Source organism: Montipora foliosa, chromosome 1 (assembly GCF_036669935.1).
Source record: "Montipora foliosa isolate CH-2021 chromosome 1, ASM3666993v2, whole genome shotgun sequence".
In the NCBI taxonomy this organism is placed as follows: Eukaryota; Metazoa; Cnidaria; class Anthozoa; order Scleractinia; family Acroporidae; genus Montipora; species Montipora foliosa.
In genome coordinates, this window is record NC_090869.1 from 19,873,570 (window position 1) to 19,891,454 (window position 17,885).

The 17,885-nt window shown below is 40.1% G+C and overlaps 2 protein-coding genes across 2 annotated transcripts in view; both read right to left on the reverse strand.

The window, feature by feature from the left end:
* LOC137992351 (poly [ADP-ribose] polymerase 2-like) overlaps nucleotides 1-3,399 on the reverse strand; it is a 23,637-nt gene extending 20,238 nt beyond the window's left edge. Inside the window, exons 1-3 of the mRNA XM_068837643.1 lie at nucleotides 3,240-3,399; nucleotides 1,202-1,525; nucleotides 361-573 (exon numbers count right to left, since the gene is read on the reverse strand). Of these exons, the coding sequence (XP_068693744.1) occupies nucleotides 361-573; nucleotides 1,202-1,525; nucleotides 3,240-3,276 (574 nt within the window). The 5' untranslated portion in view covers nucleotides 3,277-3,399. The remainder of the gene's footprint in view (nucleotides 1-360; nucleotides 574-1,201; nucleotides 1,526-3,239) is intronic.
* Nucleotides 3,400-8,062: 4,663 nt separating this feature from the next.
* The window catches only part of LOC137992356 (serine/threonine-protein kinase PRP4 homolog), a 29,333-nt gene continuing 19,510 nt past the window's right edge, over nucleotides 8,063-17,885 (reverse strand). Inside the window, exons 10-13 of the mRNA XM_068837657.1 lie at nucleotides 15,642-15,839; nucleotides 11,613-11,684; nucleotides 10,381-10,411; nucleotides 8,063-9,461 (exon numbers count right to left, since the gene is read on the reverse strand). Of these exons, the coding sequence (XP_068693758.1) occupies nucleotides 11,664-11,684; nucleotides 15,642-15,839 (219 nt within the window). The 3' untranslated portion in view covers nucleotides 8,063-9,461; nucleotides 10,381-10,411; nucleotides 11,613-11,663. The remainder of the gene's footprint in view (nucleotides 9,462-10,380; nucleotides 10,412-11,612; nucleotides 11,685-15,641; nucleotides 15,840-17,885) is intronic.

Consider the following 17,885-nt stretch of genomic DNA (forward strand, 5'->3'; position numbering starts at 1 on the left):
AAAACTTTGTTTACCAGTCATTGGCAGACTACATGTCCCTGTTAAGGCCATAATTTAAAAGGGAGTACCACCCCCCCCCCCCACCCCCCAGGAGTTTGAGCTTGTGAAAACAAAACAAAATGATATCTTTTTTCTTCATACATGAAATCCCTATGATTTACCCAAATTTTGAGAAATGACGGAGCTGCACACAATTTTGTCATTAAATACTATCTTAGCTAGATAGCAGAAAAGGTCCCATTAGAAATATTCCTAACCCTGAGAAATAAAAGAAAGAGCCCAGCTAATATCAAAGCACTATAAAATCACTCAAAATTGCAGTGCACTAAAAACAAAGAAATCTTGGGTCTCTGTAATTACCAGCATCACTGGATTTTATCCTGCGCACATTCTTTGATCCTCTTCTGCTTTTGGTTGTTTGAACATTTTTTGTTAAATCTACAATAAGATCTTTCTTGTCCTCCTTTAACTTTACACTAGTCAAACCACACAAGGATGCTGCTTCTAGCAAGTTCACAGTGGGTTTGGAATATTCAGTCCAGATTCCCTTTCCATCTTCCCATTCCCAGGTATCTGCAAAGTAACAAACAACAAATCAATAATGACTGCTACGGTGTATAATAAAAAAGATTCACCCCTTTGTAATCCTGCTTACGACACGATTATGACATTTTGTTCAGTCGCAAATTACAACCAGTCACAACTCATTTGGTTAGTGCATGCCCTTTTGGCATTTTTCAGACTTGCTTGCACTGCCCTCTGCTCAACATACCATAGTTATAGCTTTGAGCACCCAAACAGTGGTCAACAAAGGGTGAATAGTCCATGTGAGTTTCCTCATTAATTGTCTCAGTATAAAATAAATGTAATGTTTCAAATTTATTTAAAAGTAAAAACATCAAGGGCCTGGGGAATAAAGTAAGGTATTGTCTAAATTGAAGTGATGCCAAGTTTTATTATAATAAGAGAATTTAAATGTGTAGAATTTGGCTTTACATGAAAAGATTCACTCACTGGTAATGAGTCAGGCAAATGCTTATAACCCTACAGGTGACTCATAGAAGCTACAATGATAAAGTAGGTTCAGGTGAGTCTGTAATATGTCCACTACTTAACAAAACTGTTGAAAACCCTGTATAAGGAGTGCGCTATAAATGAATGAGGTACTTGTGCTCCACCTATTTGTACATGTGTCTCTTACATTCATCAGGGTCTGCATTTCCATCTGTTGAAACACACCGAATCCTCCTCTCCCATCCACTCTTCTTGTTCCTTTGCACCATGCGCTCAAATATAATAGTCAACTCTGCTTTTCCATCAGTAATATCAACATCAGCCTTCTCGGTTTTAAAGGCTTCCGTTATTGTCTTTATATGTTCATCTGAATATGGTGTCCATGTTGATTTAGATGCTTCTATCTCCCATTTTATAGTTGACGCTGCAGCACCATCCAATGTTCCATTTGTGTCTAATTTTGCCCTTTTAGTTGTTGCACTTGCTGAAGAATCTTGATCATCTGAACTTGCTAAGACATGCCAAAAGTGTACAGTTACTTCAAACAAAGTTGCAAGCTTAGTATAGGTAATCACATGATTTCAAGGGAAATTTGGCACAACCAAGCATGAGTAAATTCTTCAGACTAACAAAAATTGTATGAGCTTGTAAGGTGAGTGCAATACACAATCTAAAAAATTTACAAGACTGTGCTTACATGTATTTATACCAAATTACACAAGAAATTTTTGGACTACAATGTAAACTACTGGTTCTTTCCCAGTAATTGTGTCAATCCAATAAAGTTATTATTATTATTATTATTATTATTATTATTATTATTATTATTATTATTATTATTATTTGTCAAGTTCAAAATTTTACAAAAGGCTTATCATTCAAAAGTCATTCAACTGTAAACTTGGAAATGTGCATTTCTATAATTTCCCCTAACATTACAAATTTGCGCTGTTATACAACAACTGCATTTTTTTCAGCCAATCAGAACTGAGAAATTTTTTTATAGTACCGGTATATTATTAGTATCAGTAATCAAACAATTTCGGGTGCAATTTGGAATAAATATATAAGAGAGTAAATTTTTTCTAAGACAAACAAAATTAAATAAATAATATTATAAGCATGCATCTTTTGCCAGTTGTGTAGTATTTCTCCAAGCACCAACGAGGCAACAGAAAACATGAGCAACCACCAAAATGTCTGCACCTAGTATTTAACAATCATTCCATGAGCGCGCCTTGGATATGAGACGGTAAATAGCCCACAAGGCGCATAGCGCCAAGTTGGCTATAACCAGTCTCATAACCAACAAGCGTGAATGGAATAATTGTCTTATTAAATTCCTTAAACTCCAAAAGTTTGGAAGTATGAAATACAAGTGAAAAAAGGGAGAAAATCTGAGCAAAATAACAAAAAATTGATGAAGATGCGACAAGAAATGCATTAACTGAGGTTGAAATTTTTGATAATATATGTTAAACCATTCAATGAGGGATTTATTATAATATAAGTTGCTTGGCAACCGGCGAAGAACAACTGAAAAATCGCCTGTTGCCCGTTTCTAGTGTTTTGTCTTCTTCCTGCATTGAGCTTTGTTTCGTTAACGCGGCTTCGCCACAAACCATCAGTATCGATAAGAAAAAAAATATCCTCTGGAACCCAGGGTACATTGACTGAGGATCGTATCGTAAGGAGCATGCAAATGATGAAAACAACACAGATGAAACCATTCAAATGTCCTTTGCACTCTGTTTGGGATTAATTGTTCATGACCTGCTTTCAGCCAATCATCACCCTGAAATTCTTGCATACCGTACATATTATTAAACATAAGATAATGTTTGTATTTTCACTAAATCATTAAAGCTGTATCCACACGAGCCAATTTTGTGATGCATTTTTATGTGAAAAGATTTAACTGAAAAGCTGGCACTCCACAAAATTGTTTTTGTTTTTGTTGTTGTTGTGGCAATGTATTCTGCAGGATCTGCAGTCAAACAAAAAAAAAAAGGTTCTAATTTTAACGAAGCATAATCTTAAACACGTGTGGGCGTTTAAGACATTCGAAGCCTCATCTTTAAGCTTGCAACGCAGAATTTCGCCTCAGCTGAGCTTGTGCCTTGCGCTGTTGAAGGGCCCAAATGAGACCCTCGAGAATATTATGATCAAGAGTTAAGAAAGCCCCTGATCACAGCAGAGTGCCGAGCTTTTATCATAGTACTCACGTTGTGTCTTTCGTCGCCTGCTTCGCGTCTGAGACATTGTGGTCCTTTCAAATTTCCTCTTATACTTTAAAGATTCCTTTTATCATGGAGGATCTACTCAAGGTATGTCCAAACCGCGCGGGAAACTCCGCGGGAAATTGGCGCCGATATTGTCGGTACTTTGTCGGTACCAGTTTTTGTCGCGGGACCGCAACCGGAAGTCAGCTTTATCATAAATCTTAGCTTTGCATTTCTTTGCATGCGGTTGGCGTGCCTGAAATTTGAATTGACCAATCAGGACTCAGCAGGCGGGAAAAACTTTACTGTCCTGGCTTCAATGAAAGGTAACAGGAATAGCATTGAAAAAAGGCCATTTATCTCACTGGAGATGGCATTAAATATTCAGTAAAAGGGACTTACAATTTCAACACGGTGCATGCAGTCAATTTCAGAAGGATACCTCGTCAAACGCGTGGCATCAACAAAGCATACAACAAAACCGACGACTGAGAGATTTACATAATGCGGCAATTGTGGGCGTGCACATGACACAAATAACTGCATTGCCCGCGGGAAAACATGCGGCAATTGCGGGAAACTTAATCACTTCGCGGCCATATGCCGCAGTGGAAAGCGTCGAAGCAAACAGACAACATAAAGGATCAAAGCCCAAGACAAGGAGCTCGAACGCGGAAATGTATCACTGTGGTCACGCTAGATGACACGCAACTCGTCACGCTACGTCTAACCTCTGGAAACTACGAACGTTTTCAGCCAAATACTAGGGGTCAATGCAATGTGATCCCTCTTCCCTTGTAAAAGAAAACCGTGAATGATCCAGATCTAAGGCATGTTAAGCCCACAAAATCAGTAATTTCAGCCCATGGTGACTCCAAACTTCTGGTCATGGGACAAGTCACCCTCAGAGTGTGGCTTAACTCTCGGTATCAATTGACTTGCAAGCTAGTTGACTGCAATGCTAGGCGTAAGGCTCGTCTGAGTATGAACATTATCAAGCACACAGATAATGATGTCATCCACAAGCTCCAAACCAAGAGTGCTTCGGTCTACCTCCTGGAGAACCGAGAAGAAGGAATGTCTAAAGAAAATCTCTTGAAACACTTTCTGGCGTCTTTACTGAAGAGGTTGGGCAGCTAGATGGCGAGTACCAAATCAAAGTCGACGCAACAGTGGACATGGTTCAACATCCGCTCCGTCGGGTACCAGTTGCTTTGCGTGACCAGTTGAAAGCAGAACTAGACCGCAATGTGTCACAAGATGTCATTACTCCTGTAACAACGCCTGCGCCTTGGGTCAGTTCCCTTGGCTTGCCCCTAAGAAAGACGAGCGGCTAAGGCTGTGCTTAGACCCAAAAGATGGCAACCGTGCAATCCAGAGAGAACACTAGCCGCTGCCAACATAGAAGACGTAGCTACCCGTCTGCACGAGGCTAAAGTGTTCTCAAAGCTAGATGTTCGAAACGGTTTCTGGCACGTGAAATTGGATGACAAATCATCATATCCGACCACATTTAACACGCCGTTCGGTAGGTACCCATGGAAGCGCAAGCCCTTTGGGGAATCGGTCAGCCCCAGAAGTATTTCAGCGAAAGGAGCATGAACTCATTCAAGGAATGCCGCAGGTCGAAGTGGTGCCCGATGACTTTGTTTTTGTTGCTTGTAGAGAACAGGTGGTTCAAGACCATGAGAAGAGCCTTATGGCATTCCTCCAGCTAGGTCAGGATCACGGGCTCAAGCTAAAGATGGAAAAACTTAAATTAAGGCAAGTCTCCTTTATTGGGCACAGTGCCACCGCTGAGAGGCTGCGAGCAGACCCAGCCATCCTTAACATGCCGGCACTTACAGACAAGGTAGGAGTCCAAAGGCTTTTGGATCTTGTACAAAACCTCAGCAAATTCCTTCCCAACTTGGCCGACGTCACTAAGCTAAGCCGTTAAGGGAACTGACGCAGAACGATGTCGAATGGCGCTAGGAACACGCACAGGTCGCTGCACTTAACCGGTTAAAGGAAGCTGAAAAAAAAAAAAGAAAAGAGCTACTGGGCATTGTCTTTGCGTGCGAAAGATTTGACACATACATACATGGTAGAGATGCAGTCACAGTTGAGACAGGTCACAAACCGCTGGAGGCAATTGTTCGTAAAGCACTCAACGCAGCACCACAACAACTTCAGCTCCGTCTCCAAAGATACAACGTGAACGAGCAGTATAAGGAAATTTTTCATCGCGGAAACCCTTAGCAGGGCTTTCACACCGGAAGTTAAAGTGTCCGCTTTTTTACAGGAGCTTGAGGAAATAGACCACAAGTCCGCACTTCAGTCAGAGAAGCTCGATGGCGCCAGATAAAACAGGCTTCAGCAGAAGACCCTGTTTTCCAGGAATTGCGTGATGGTGACACAGCATGGTTGGCCTTCGAACACCGTAAAAGCCGAGATGCATGAACTAGAATTTAAAGGGCATTCAACTTGTCGTACCAGCCTCTCTTCTTTAGGAACTAATTACGCATCCCACGTTGGTGTTGAAGCTTGCATCCGATTCGACGAGCATGCGATTGCATATACCGCCCACTGATGTCAACGGAGATGAAGGAGTACGAAGCGAGATGCGATTTCTGCATGGCGCACAAATATGAGCAGAGAAAGGAACCAATCCAGCAGCATGAATTCGTGGGAAGACCCTCGTTCAAGATGGCCGCTGACTTGTGTGACCTGGACTATACTGAAGTTGCACGCGTGCATTGACGACAAGATTGATTATCAAGGAACTTAAAGCAGTCTTTGCGCGTTTCGGCATACCCGATATCCTAGTTACCTACAGTGACCCCAGTTCGCCTCGGCGGAGTTTGTTGCCTTCGCTCGGACCTGGGAATTCAACCATTTGACACCGTCCCCGAGGTACCCACAGTCTAATGGCGAAGCAGAGAATGTGGCTAAAACGGTAGAGCGCATCTTTAAGAAATGCAAAGTCAGGGAGGTCAGAATTCTTGGCACTACTACACTGGCGCAAGACACCAATATAAGGGATCGGAACAAGCCCAGCTCAACGGCTTTGGGACGATGCTTTAATACCCTCCTGCCAATCGCAAATAGTCTTCTGTAGCCTCGCTTCGATATAGAAGCAGAAACATGTCCCTTAGCAGGGATGAAACAGCGATTTCATTGCGTTGTTCAAGTTCCCAATGCTCTGTCAGCGCAGGAGCCCACGGGCTCCTGTGGGAGTCTCATTAGCGGGAAATTCAATCTAAAAATAACCTTACTTGTGAAAACGCCGTTGCACAAGTATAGTTAAGTTACACGCTCCGGGTGATGGGCTCCTGGTCAGCGTTAATAGCACCAAATGACGTACAACCGTGGAATTTTCGATAAGCAAAAACAATCTTTATTGTGTCATACGCAAGGAAGATTTATTCAATACTTATAATTACCATTATCAGAAACCTTCCCCTCTTATTTGTCCAACAGATTTTGTAATTACTGTAGTAACATTCTGACCAAGATTCACGTGAATGTTACTCAATTGTAAACAGGCGTTCTTTTATAGCCGGAGAGCGGAATTGAGCCCTTCCCCCGAGAGAGGATAGCTGATAACAGTTTGGATACGTTATTAGTTGGGTTCTGGTGGGCGCAAAGCCAACGACAACCATTGAATTATTCAGAGTGCTCCGATTTGCTCTCAAATCATGCGTGGGATGCGCTGCCCCGGGCTTACTCTGAAATCCTCGCGCTTAATTTCGAGGCGCTATTCCCGCGGAAAATCTATCCATAGGCAAAACCGCTAGCGTCTGAATGCAGATGGACGTTAACTGGTAGAGAAATCCGGATAATCATTGGCTTTGCTAACTTTTTTGTTTTACTCCCGATATTAAGAAAAGCGCTTTATTTTCAAGGGGCACCGCCGACCGATTGGGTCAGTTGATAGAGCATCGCACTAACGTGCGGGAAGGCGCGAGTTCCACTCCGGTCATACCAACACTCGGGGACTTCAAATAACTGACGAATAATTGACAATAAAGTGCTCCCTTTATCATTACATCCGCAAATGGTTAGACTTTCAAGTTTTGTCGGATGTGTTTTGGCCTGAATATGTCCCCAATTAGCCAATAACAAAAATACCATAATACTCTTTGTTTGTTCCTCTAAAATTTTGCATAAGCAGTGTTTTTATTTTCTCTTGGGACTTAAAATGGTCACAAGATAAACTGGAAACAATGCTTATGCAAAATCTTGGAGGGTCAAACAAAGAATATTATGGTGTTTTTGATATTGGCTAATAATTAGACCATATTCGTATTCTCGGTATTGGACTGGAACTAGCTTGCAATGGAGGCTAATGCGGGGGAATCTTTACTTTCTAATATATTCCCCCGCATAAGCCTCCATTGCAAGCTAGTTCCAGTCCAACACCGAGAATACGAATATGGTCTATTACCTCCATTACGCGCTAGAACGCCCTAGGAGAGTAACCAAAGATTGTGAGTGAATGAATGATATTCACGCATTCTGGGTAACACTCTTGATCGTAATCCTTCCGTAGGTTAACTCGGTCTTACGTCTGGAACAATCTGAGAAGCTCAACCATAACAGAAATCTCACAGTTGACAGGGATAAATACAATGTGAGGTGGGTCTACGACGTTCGTTCTATTGGAGAGTGGAGGTCTCGAAATTTATAGGTTTCATTACGCAGGGAACGCTTCCTTCTCATGCAGTTTGTTCAAAAGACCCCAAGTGAAGATACGACCGGGGAGTTGAACAAGGATTGTTTTGTTGACCACTGGGATTTCACGGTAGATAAAATCGTATCGAAAAGGGAACGACACAAGAATTGTCAGACACGGTACCAAGTTTATTTTGCTTATCAAAACATCTAAGGCTACGAGGAAACAGTGATGCTGCTAAGACTCCCGTTATGAAGAGGCTTTCCCAGGGGGGTGAGGGGGGGGAGGGGGGGGGGGGGGGCTAAAAGGGCAACTGGGATCGATGGGAGAGAGAGAGAGAGAGAGAGAGTTGGTGGGCTTGTGGCGTTTGGTCCCTTTTCTTATCGTTTAACTGCCAGTCATTGGGAGACATCTGAGTAAAGGGTTTTACCAATCCCATCCACAAGATAAAGACCTCTTGTGCGTACACTGCATCATTTAATTGAGAACGGTGTGCGCACCCTTCCTGCATACGGATACATTGGCGTCATTCATCGAAATAACCGGGCTCCGGCCTTTCTGTGTTGAGACTGACAAAAACGGCTTGGGGAGTCGTTTTTACTTTTCAAAAGGCAAGGGTACAACACCCCATATCATAAGATCAAGGCTCGCGCTGACGAGAATAGGGTCAGAAAATAGGTTATTTCCAACGTTAATAACATATTCTCAGAGACCCAGGGAAAGTTGATTGGATCAGGAAGAAAACCATCAGGGGAAAACGTTTAGTATCGATTTTCCCTCTCAGTCCCGTCCCGACGGGTTTTTAATTAAGTGGGTTCATCAGATCTTTGAATGGGCCACTGTCTCTGAACACGTCATGGAGGAGACCTTCAACTTCCTTAAAGAATCAGTCCTAGCTACGATCTTTTGTTCCTCTTAGAACAAAGTTACCAGTCGATATCGCCAATAATAACCGCATTCCCAGGCCTGTGTTATTATTGCGTTCGATCCGTTGACGTCGACGAAGAGCACGGCTGGCGCAGCGGTGAGATCAGTAGCCTCCCACCAATGTGGCCCGGGTTCGATTCCCAGCCTCGGCGTCACACGTGGGTTGAGTTAGTTGCTTGCTCCGAGAGGTTTTCCCCTCTCCACAAAAACCAATGTTTGATTTCATTTATACCTACAGTGCACCCAATACTGTTTGCACTCACGTGATCAGTAACCTTGTTTTTCCAACGGAACAAAAGAAAGCGTTTGCATGATAACAGAGCAGATCAATTCCCGGAGGATTCGTTGGGAATATCAACATGGCCACCGTTCCATTGTTTAGGGACACCAACATGGCCGCCGTGACGTCACATGAATACACTCTATTAGTGCTCACCATTAACACGCGGGGATAAGGAAAAAGCCGCAAAAAACTGGACGTTCTGTTACGAAAATTATTTGTCCTCATCCTGATCCCTTGCTTTCGGTCAATCACGACCGACTTCAGCCGTATCAATCAATGGAAATAGCGGTTGGATGTTTACAGCCTGAATCTGCATTTGACAAGTATCGATTGAAACGAAACGCCAAACACGACTCACCTACGAAAGGAAAAGAAGTACATAAGTAACAATTCAAACAGAAGCAACAAAGTTCAGTCGAATTCCGAAAAAAAAAAACAAAGGTAAAAAAGGTAAGAGTGCCTAAACAAGAATTTTCCATAAATTTCTCCATCTGTAGCAAAGATACCCCGTTTACCCTTTGAAAATTTACTTGTATCTGCCACACAAGTAAGCCACACATAGCAAGACAGTTTCTGAACTGTGAACACAATGGACCAATGCTGCGACCTCTCTAATGAACATCGTTTCACGCAGAACGTCGAACCCTCCGTAGCTTTGCGATTTGTCAGCTTGGGAGGCCGAAGCCGCAGGGGAAATGGGTCTGCGGAACAAAGAATCTTCTTCTCCCCGCCCCTTCCTCTGGAGGTTTCGCTGCTTGCTCGGGCGCGCCGCAACCGAAAAAAACGGCAGGCTACGGAGGCTAGGGACTTCGTTGTGTAAAGGTTTGTTAAATCGAGGTTGTAAATGTAATCATAGTGTTCTTAAATTGGACAATTGATGTTGCAATATTAAAATAACCTTATGGATCATTTATGGTACTCTTTATGAGCACAAAAAGATCAAGGCCTTTCCTGGACAAATCTGAAAAAGGCAAGAGGGCTTCTTTTTGAGTTTATGTTGAGCCAAACAAAGTTTCTATTGAAACCTGTTTCGGGCACAAAACAGTTCTTTCACACATTTTGAAAGCCTTTCGAGACACTCAACAACAGATGTGCTCTTGCTTCTCGGTTAATCTGTATGCCATAACATCCTTCGACTCAAGAATTTTCCAAGACCAAAAACCGAGAAAAGTACTTTCAAGGCCTTAAAATCAGATTCTTGAAATACAAAAGTTTTCGAGACGCACACGAATCTGGCTTTTAAGTAACATTACAAAGGGTTTGAAATGTCACAGTACCTTTCGTTACCAATGACTGGACTTCTACCACCTGGAAAAATAAAAAGAACACTGATGGGAAACCATGTTGGATAAAACTCTGAGCCCTAAATAATGAACGTACAATTGCAAACACTTTTTGGGCACATTCCTTTGAGAATATCACGAACCGTGGAAAAACTGATTTCGACGTCCTTTTGGGATGCATCATTACTCCTTTTAAAATAAGCCGCGTTTCAAATTATTCTCTTAATTCTATACCGGAATAAAACAAAAAAGAATGCACCCAACACCAAGTGAAACAATAAAATCCCGCATTTTGGAACCTAGAATTTTCAAGGTCAGGCTGAACAGGTTCTTATATTTTGGGAGAGTTTTTCACAAATCAGGCGGATTAGGTTCTTATTAGGTTCTTATTTTTCAGAGGTTGTCGTATTGTAACCATTGGCAGAAACATTGTGCTGTTAATGGGTTAAGCACTTGCCTTGTTTGCTGAACAAAACATTTTGGGCTATGTAAATTATGTAAGAAACAAAAGGAAATAATAAATAAATGAATGGCAGAGAGATAAATAAAAATAAAGATTCAAGAATTCAGTTTGTATTAAAATAGAATAAACAACAAATGAATAAAATTGAAGAATTATAAAATGCATGTTCTAGAATAAAAAAATTAAAGTCCAATGTTAATAATAATAATAATAATAATAATAATACTAAGACTCATAACAATAACAACAATATATTGTAGTGCCTTGGAGCTTTGTGGAAAACGTAGCATATTTCTAGTGAAAATCCACGCAAATGTAAATCTAAGAAAACATACACCTGTACACAAAAACGTTTTGTCAGAAGGTCAAATTGAAGTGATTATTAGGAACCTTTTTTCGTTGCCAGGCTGAAGAGGTTTTTATATTCTTGGGTATTTAAGTGCCAAATTTCAGCCTGTAGGTTCTTACATCACTAGGTTCTTATGTGCGGGTTTTACCATAACTAATCTCATCTTAAGCAGTACAAGTTAGATTAGAAGATGGGATTTTAATAACTGGTCCATAATTTACGTATTGCTCAATTAAACTTCAGCTCTTGGTGACTACCCACAAGAGCCTAATTATGGGAAGTAGTCAGTAGTCATTGCACATTTATAGTTTAAGCGCAAAAAGTGACGGTCCCTCTCCAGTGTGGACAACAACGAGAGGCGAGGTAACAAAGCTATTTCAAGTTGGAAAATCTCCTTGATGATATCAGTAATACCTCCAATTAAGAAGAATGAAGTTTTAATCTGTAATCCTTTGAAAGTCATTGCTATTCAGATTGCTGGGAAACCTGTAAAATATTCAAATCATCAACAAAGACAATGTAATATTCTTCATTACGCAAGGAGTCAAATAACTAATGCCAGTATGCTGGCAAAAAAAAACTTTTTAAGGAATTATAATTTGATGAGCTGTCACAACGTGTTTCCAGTCATCCATAACTTTCATTCCACCTCTAATCTCTATGGCACTGAGCAAGACAAGCTCCTGACGAGCACTTTACATAATACCAGGTAAAGTACATTTCGGATAGACTTGCATTATTACATTCAGCTGTTTCATCAGAAACGACAAAAATCTTGGGGTACATGTACCTTCCCCCAATCCTCAAGGTTAATAATGAGCTATGCAGTGACAATGCATCAAATGTAAAAGGGTTAATTAATGAAACCCTCTGCACGCTGACTGTTAGATGACAAAGAACTCTTAAATGGAACACAAAACTTAAACACTGCAAAGATTTCTGCCACAAAGGTAGTGGGCTGCAGAACTTGTCCACGTCAGACCTTCCAGCTCTGCTTGACACTGTGAAGAGTCCCCCCCCCCCCCACCCCCTTCTCCCCTCCCTTCCCCCTCAAACTCCTCTTCTAATCTGAACCAATTTTGTGTGCGACTTGTTGCCCTAAATTGTTTTACAGCTGGATCGAATGCAAAAAAAAGTCCCCTAAATTTGCACTGAATGGTCCAAGACACTTATGATCCTCAAAAAAACTTCTGTCATTTATTTACCTTACGTGTAACTTTCAAAAGCAATGATAGCATCAAGCCAGTAAGCAAGCATATATGCTTAAAAAATATTAACTATTATTTTGTATATACAGAAAAAAAGAGAACACTCCACTGTTTACTATTCTCCCAATTCAAGTGGATGACATGTAGATGGGATAAATTCATAATTAAATTTCGTTCATGAACACTGGATGGAGGTTTCTTGTATGACAATCCAAAACTGTACACTTATCTCTAACACCTAAGTAGCTAAAATTCTGATAGTTAACATCATGAATGAGGTGACAACCGCAGCAAAAACTATGGCAAATCAGTTGTTACCTATTCTTTGAAGAGGAGCTTTGATTTACACAACAACGGATTGTTCTAAAAATATCACCTCTTGCCGCTGCAAATAATTTTTGCATATCGCATCTAAGGGTTTGTTGCATCTAAATGTTAAAGGTTCAACAAAGACTGCCAAAAGCTAACTGTAACATAACTTGTATCTGACCCATAAAACTGTTTTTCATGCACAAACTACATTCAAGACTTAAGGACGTTCGCGCCAAAATCTTCCTACGGTGAGATTTTCTTCATTTCTCGCCTAGAGTTAGGTCATAAAGTACTTACTCCAAAAATGAAAAAAAAAATGGGGGTCACCGACTTTGTTTCGGAGAAAATGGCAGTGGAAAAATGCCTTAATTTCGAGAAATCGGTCATAATAGCGAGATGTAGGCTCATCTGCTCATCCATCTAAAATCATAAAAATAAACTGTTGGAGTGAAAGTTTCCGTGCATAGGTTTTTAGGAGTGAGATTTTTAGATAATTGTATGCCGCTAGGGATGTGGTAAACAGTACAGTTCATCCTCGACGAGCGTTTTCGTAAGCTCTATCCGTTGCAACCACTATCGGAATTCGATGGCACGAGGAAAGAAAATGTTAAAAAAAGATAACTTCTTACGGTGAGAATTTTTTCATTTCATCATATTTTGTAGATAGTAAGTAAAGTAAGTGATTCATGATTAAAAAAATAGGGGTCACCGATGATCTGAACGAGTAAAATCGATGTGATTTTGCAAAGCTCTTGGAAAAGTTCGTTTCTCACGCTTTTGCGTGACCTGTCGGGCAAGGACTGGAACCCAAGAGAGGATCGATCGTTGAAGAGATGAAAGGTTTTTACAGAAAAAAACCTTTCTCGACCATAGCAACGAAGTTTTAAGCAGGGGTCATCTTCATTTGGTTGGTGTTTTCTATAATATCTCTCCATTGCCGTCATGCTCATCCTCTGGAGTGTGCTTTTTTGTGAAATTCAATCGCTGATTGTCACCACGCAGGTCCGCACTATTCAAGCGGACGAGGACGAAAATACTGCTCAATTTTCACGAAAGTAAAGGAAAAGAACTTTAAAAACATGCATTCACTTTGAACTTAAGTTCGTAGGGTAATAAAAACATTACAAAGAAACAGCCCCATTAAATTTACGCAACGGTTCGTCCTCGAGTTTTCCAAACTTTCAGCGACTAGTCTACTCGATCAGCTACCTTTTCCAGAGCTTTTCCATCCTCGCGCTCACTTCTCTTTGAAGTTTCAAAATGATTCGGAAATAAATGTGCCATTCTTTTGCCGCCCTGGAATTTTTTCCTCGGCGTTTTTGTCGCCATGGTATTTTAACTGATGCTTGAAAAATTTGTATGAAAGTCAAGTAGACTAGTGCACGACTGATAAAACCTCGCGAATATCAGTCGTGCAGTAGTCTACTTGACTTTCATAAATATTTTTAATCAATTTTGACTGATCACGATCTTCTCTGATCCAACGCTGTGCAAGACTTATCGTCCACGGTTTTTGCAAAGGTTCTAAAACCTTAACTTCACTAATGCTCGAAGTAATGCGTGACATATTACAGTCGCGTTACCTGCGCAGTAACGTTGCGCACAAACAATTAGCGCGAACGTCCTTAAGTGGCATATTAACTTTAATGCTACATAACCTCACAAATCAAGGAGATTATCAATTTTGTCATTTCCTCCCACTTTTTGAAAATGCAAATAATTGTTCAAGATAACTGGTGAAAAAGTACAAGAATGATGGTACATGTACCTGAAAGAACAAATTTGCTGGGGAGAAAATTGCATGACTAATGGCAAAAATTGCAAGGAATGCACTGAATTCTCCACAGGGGGTCTTTACCAGAGCCATAAAATACATGCTAAAATTACATTATTTAATAATATTAAAATTGGTTAAACATGGCAAACAGTGTTATGAGTCAGTAAGAGAGGTAAAAAGACTAAATACAGCACCTGTACTGTATAATGTGTCCACAAAGTTGAGAATCAAAATTAATATACTTAAAACAGAAAAGGCCAAAAAAAACTTGCATGTATAAAAAATTTAACATTGATAATTTTTAATGAACAGGAGAAGACAACCTCCTTTTAATTATTTAGCCATAATCTAGCATCCCAAATAACTCTTAGAGGCAACTTGCCCAAAGGAAAAATTATCGAAAGCCAGGTTCAGCACAAGGGGGTCTCCCCACCTTTTTTTTAAAGTGCCCCTTAACTTTACTTTTTTCATTTCCGGGAAAGTCAAATTTCAGACCCATAAAACATGTATTTTACATTAACTGGTTACCATTTTGCCTCTAAACAGCCCCATGAGTTGCTTAAAGTTTACAAAATTGGCAGTCATTTGCCGCATGGTCAAACTGGTATGAGGAACAGATCTATTCCTGAAATAACATCATAAACTATTTTGCAGTCCAGTTCTGATAGTAATTTTTTGCAATGCAAAGCAGTTTTTGATGTTATTTCGGGAATGGACCAATGCCTTCTACCAGCTCAGCTGTTGGACAAGCAGCAGCAATTTTTTTTAACTTACCACATGTTGTTGGGCCTCTTAGTGGCAAAATCACAACAAATTACTAGTTAGCAACATAAAATACATGTTTTATGGGGCTGACATTTGATTTTTCCAGAATAAAAAAAATTGAGTTTAAGGGCACTTTAAGTCTTACTATCACTTTATCTGTCTTATCAGGCATTCAAACTGGTCTGTTTATTCATCCAAGTTTTTTTCCCCTTTGGGACATTCAACTAAACACACACGATGCAACTACCAGTATGTTATTATGCACCAATTCCATTTCCAAGGCCCCTGAATGTATTTCATTGTAACCAAGACTGCACGGAATAGATGAAGGCAAAAGATAAAAGAAATCAAGTCTTATGAACAGTGTTCGACGGCTCAAACCTTTTCTGTGATGAAAGGATGTGAAAGAGCCTGATTGAGTGAGATCCTTTTGGCTGGGTCTAACATGAGACACTTGTCTAACAGGTCCTTGAGTTGCATGACTTTCCGTTTGTGTTCCTCGTTCAGCCTTTTGTAACCAAGTAAAGATTCAACCACCTCTTTATTGGGGTTAATTGCACCCAAAACTGTGATCTTTGCCTGAAAAAGACCATGAGAGATTAGCAAAACACAAAAACAGGATTGACACTGTTCCCTCATCTGTGATGAGTTGAGTTTGCACACAGGCTATGCATTGCACAAACTTGGCAGCAACTTGCTTCCGTTGTTAAACACTGCAACGTTGGCAATGATGTAAATACTTTTTTTTTACAATACAGCTGTTAATTAAATAAAGAATGGTGTGACAAGGAAGACTAGTGAAGCTTAGAGCTTATATTAAACAGGCCTCCTCGGATAATTACATTTATATATGGTACAGTACAGAGTGAGCAAATACAACACAAACTTTAAATTTATGGTTAATCGGATTTCAAGAAGGTAAGCCTTCAGTTTGCTATTAAAAAAAAATAGATGGTGAGCTAATTAGTGAAACAGCAATAAATTCCAGATTTTTGGTCCTCGATAAGGGATGCTGAACTGCTTAATTAATATTCGTTCTTCAAAAATGAGACCCGTACTGAGAAGAAAATCAAGTTTGTATGGATGAAGCTGACGACTAGTTGAAGATTATGATGATAAACGTACATATGTAAAAGTAGAGATAGAATAAGCATCAGTTTGAGGTGATTGGATTGCTTAGCAAGTTTCTTTTTATCCCTTGGTTGAAGAAAGACAGAAAAATTAATATTATTCTCTCTTTGTGAGAGACATCAACACGGTTTTTCGCTAAACTTAGCAAATGCCACATTGAATGAGCAAGAAATATTTTCAGTGATCAATACCAAGATGGCTGTTCATCTTAATCACCAACCACAGACACAGCAGTGCTTGACCTTAACTTTTTAACTGACTTGTCCTTGGGCTAGGGAGGTTAGAAATTACTAGCCAAAAGTCATTCCCTGGGAGCCAAGCCCGGGATCAAACTTTTGATCTTGCTGCACACTTAATGGTCTCGATAGAGACAAATCTGCCTGAGTGAATACAATTAATTTTGCTCCTAGAATCAACGACACCTTTTGTTTATTAGTAATAATCGAATAATATCAAGCTACAAAAAATGCACACGAAGAAAGCGCTTGGATCTTAAGCCTGTCCTTTAGCTCACATGATTAGAATTGGTACAAACATCTGGTTACAAAGTCATTAAAAGGTTGCATTCAACGTTGTATTTTGTGATTGAATGATAAAGAGCTCAAGACTCAATAATTATTGTTACTACTTTGTGCAAAGAAAAATAAAGACTAGTAAATCCTTTTAATCTGTGGACATTTTTGTGGTCTCCTCAGCCTTCCCCTGAGTTAAGCCATCTGGCAACTGCCCTAGAGGCATTATAGCCAGGATTTTTCAGTTTTGAGTTGCTTGGTTGTGCCTCATCTTCCTTGACTTCCTTCCTCCTCAGGCTTATCACATTTCTTGAAAAAAGGTGTCTATCCTCTTCATACTGATCAAGGGCCCAATTAAAATCAAAGATTGTGATCAACATATTACAAGATGGCGGCCTGTCCATGAATTACTGGGTCCCACTAGTGTTCATTCTTCCTACCAGTCTATTTGTGTTCACAGACAGACCACAAAATTAATGGAGTTATCTATCCCAAAATGTGAGATCAGTTTCTTTTTTTGTTTATTTTCTCTGTCGCGATTAAAACTGTCTTTCCAAAACCTGTTCTACCTTGAGTAGCCCAGTGGTTAGATGTTCTAAAATATTACTAGCCCAAACCCATTTTTTACTATCAGCCTTCTCAAAATATTTTTGGGGAGCAGGTCATAAGGAAAGTGGAGACGGTTTGGTGCTAAAGGCACCCAAGCGAGTACCCAAAGGACACAAGGTTCTAGGGGGGGTCTGGGGGCATGCTCCCTTAGGGAATTTTTAAAATTTAGACATTCACAGATGCAATTTAGTGCAATCTGGGGGATTTAAAGTGACAAAATTTCACGTATAGGAATTGACACTTGCTTGGAGTCTGATAAGAAATAGTGGAATGTTAGTTAAATAAACATTAAATGTGCACGACCCAAAAAAATATTGGGGACGCAAACTTGTATGTGAAACAAACTTTTTTCAAGCTTTTATAATATCTCCAG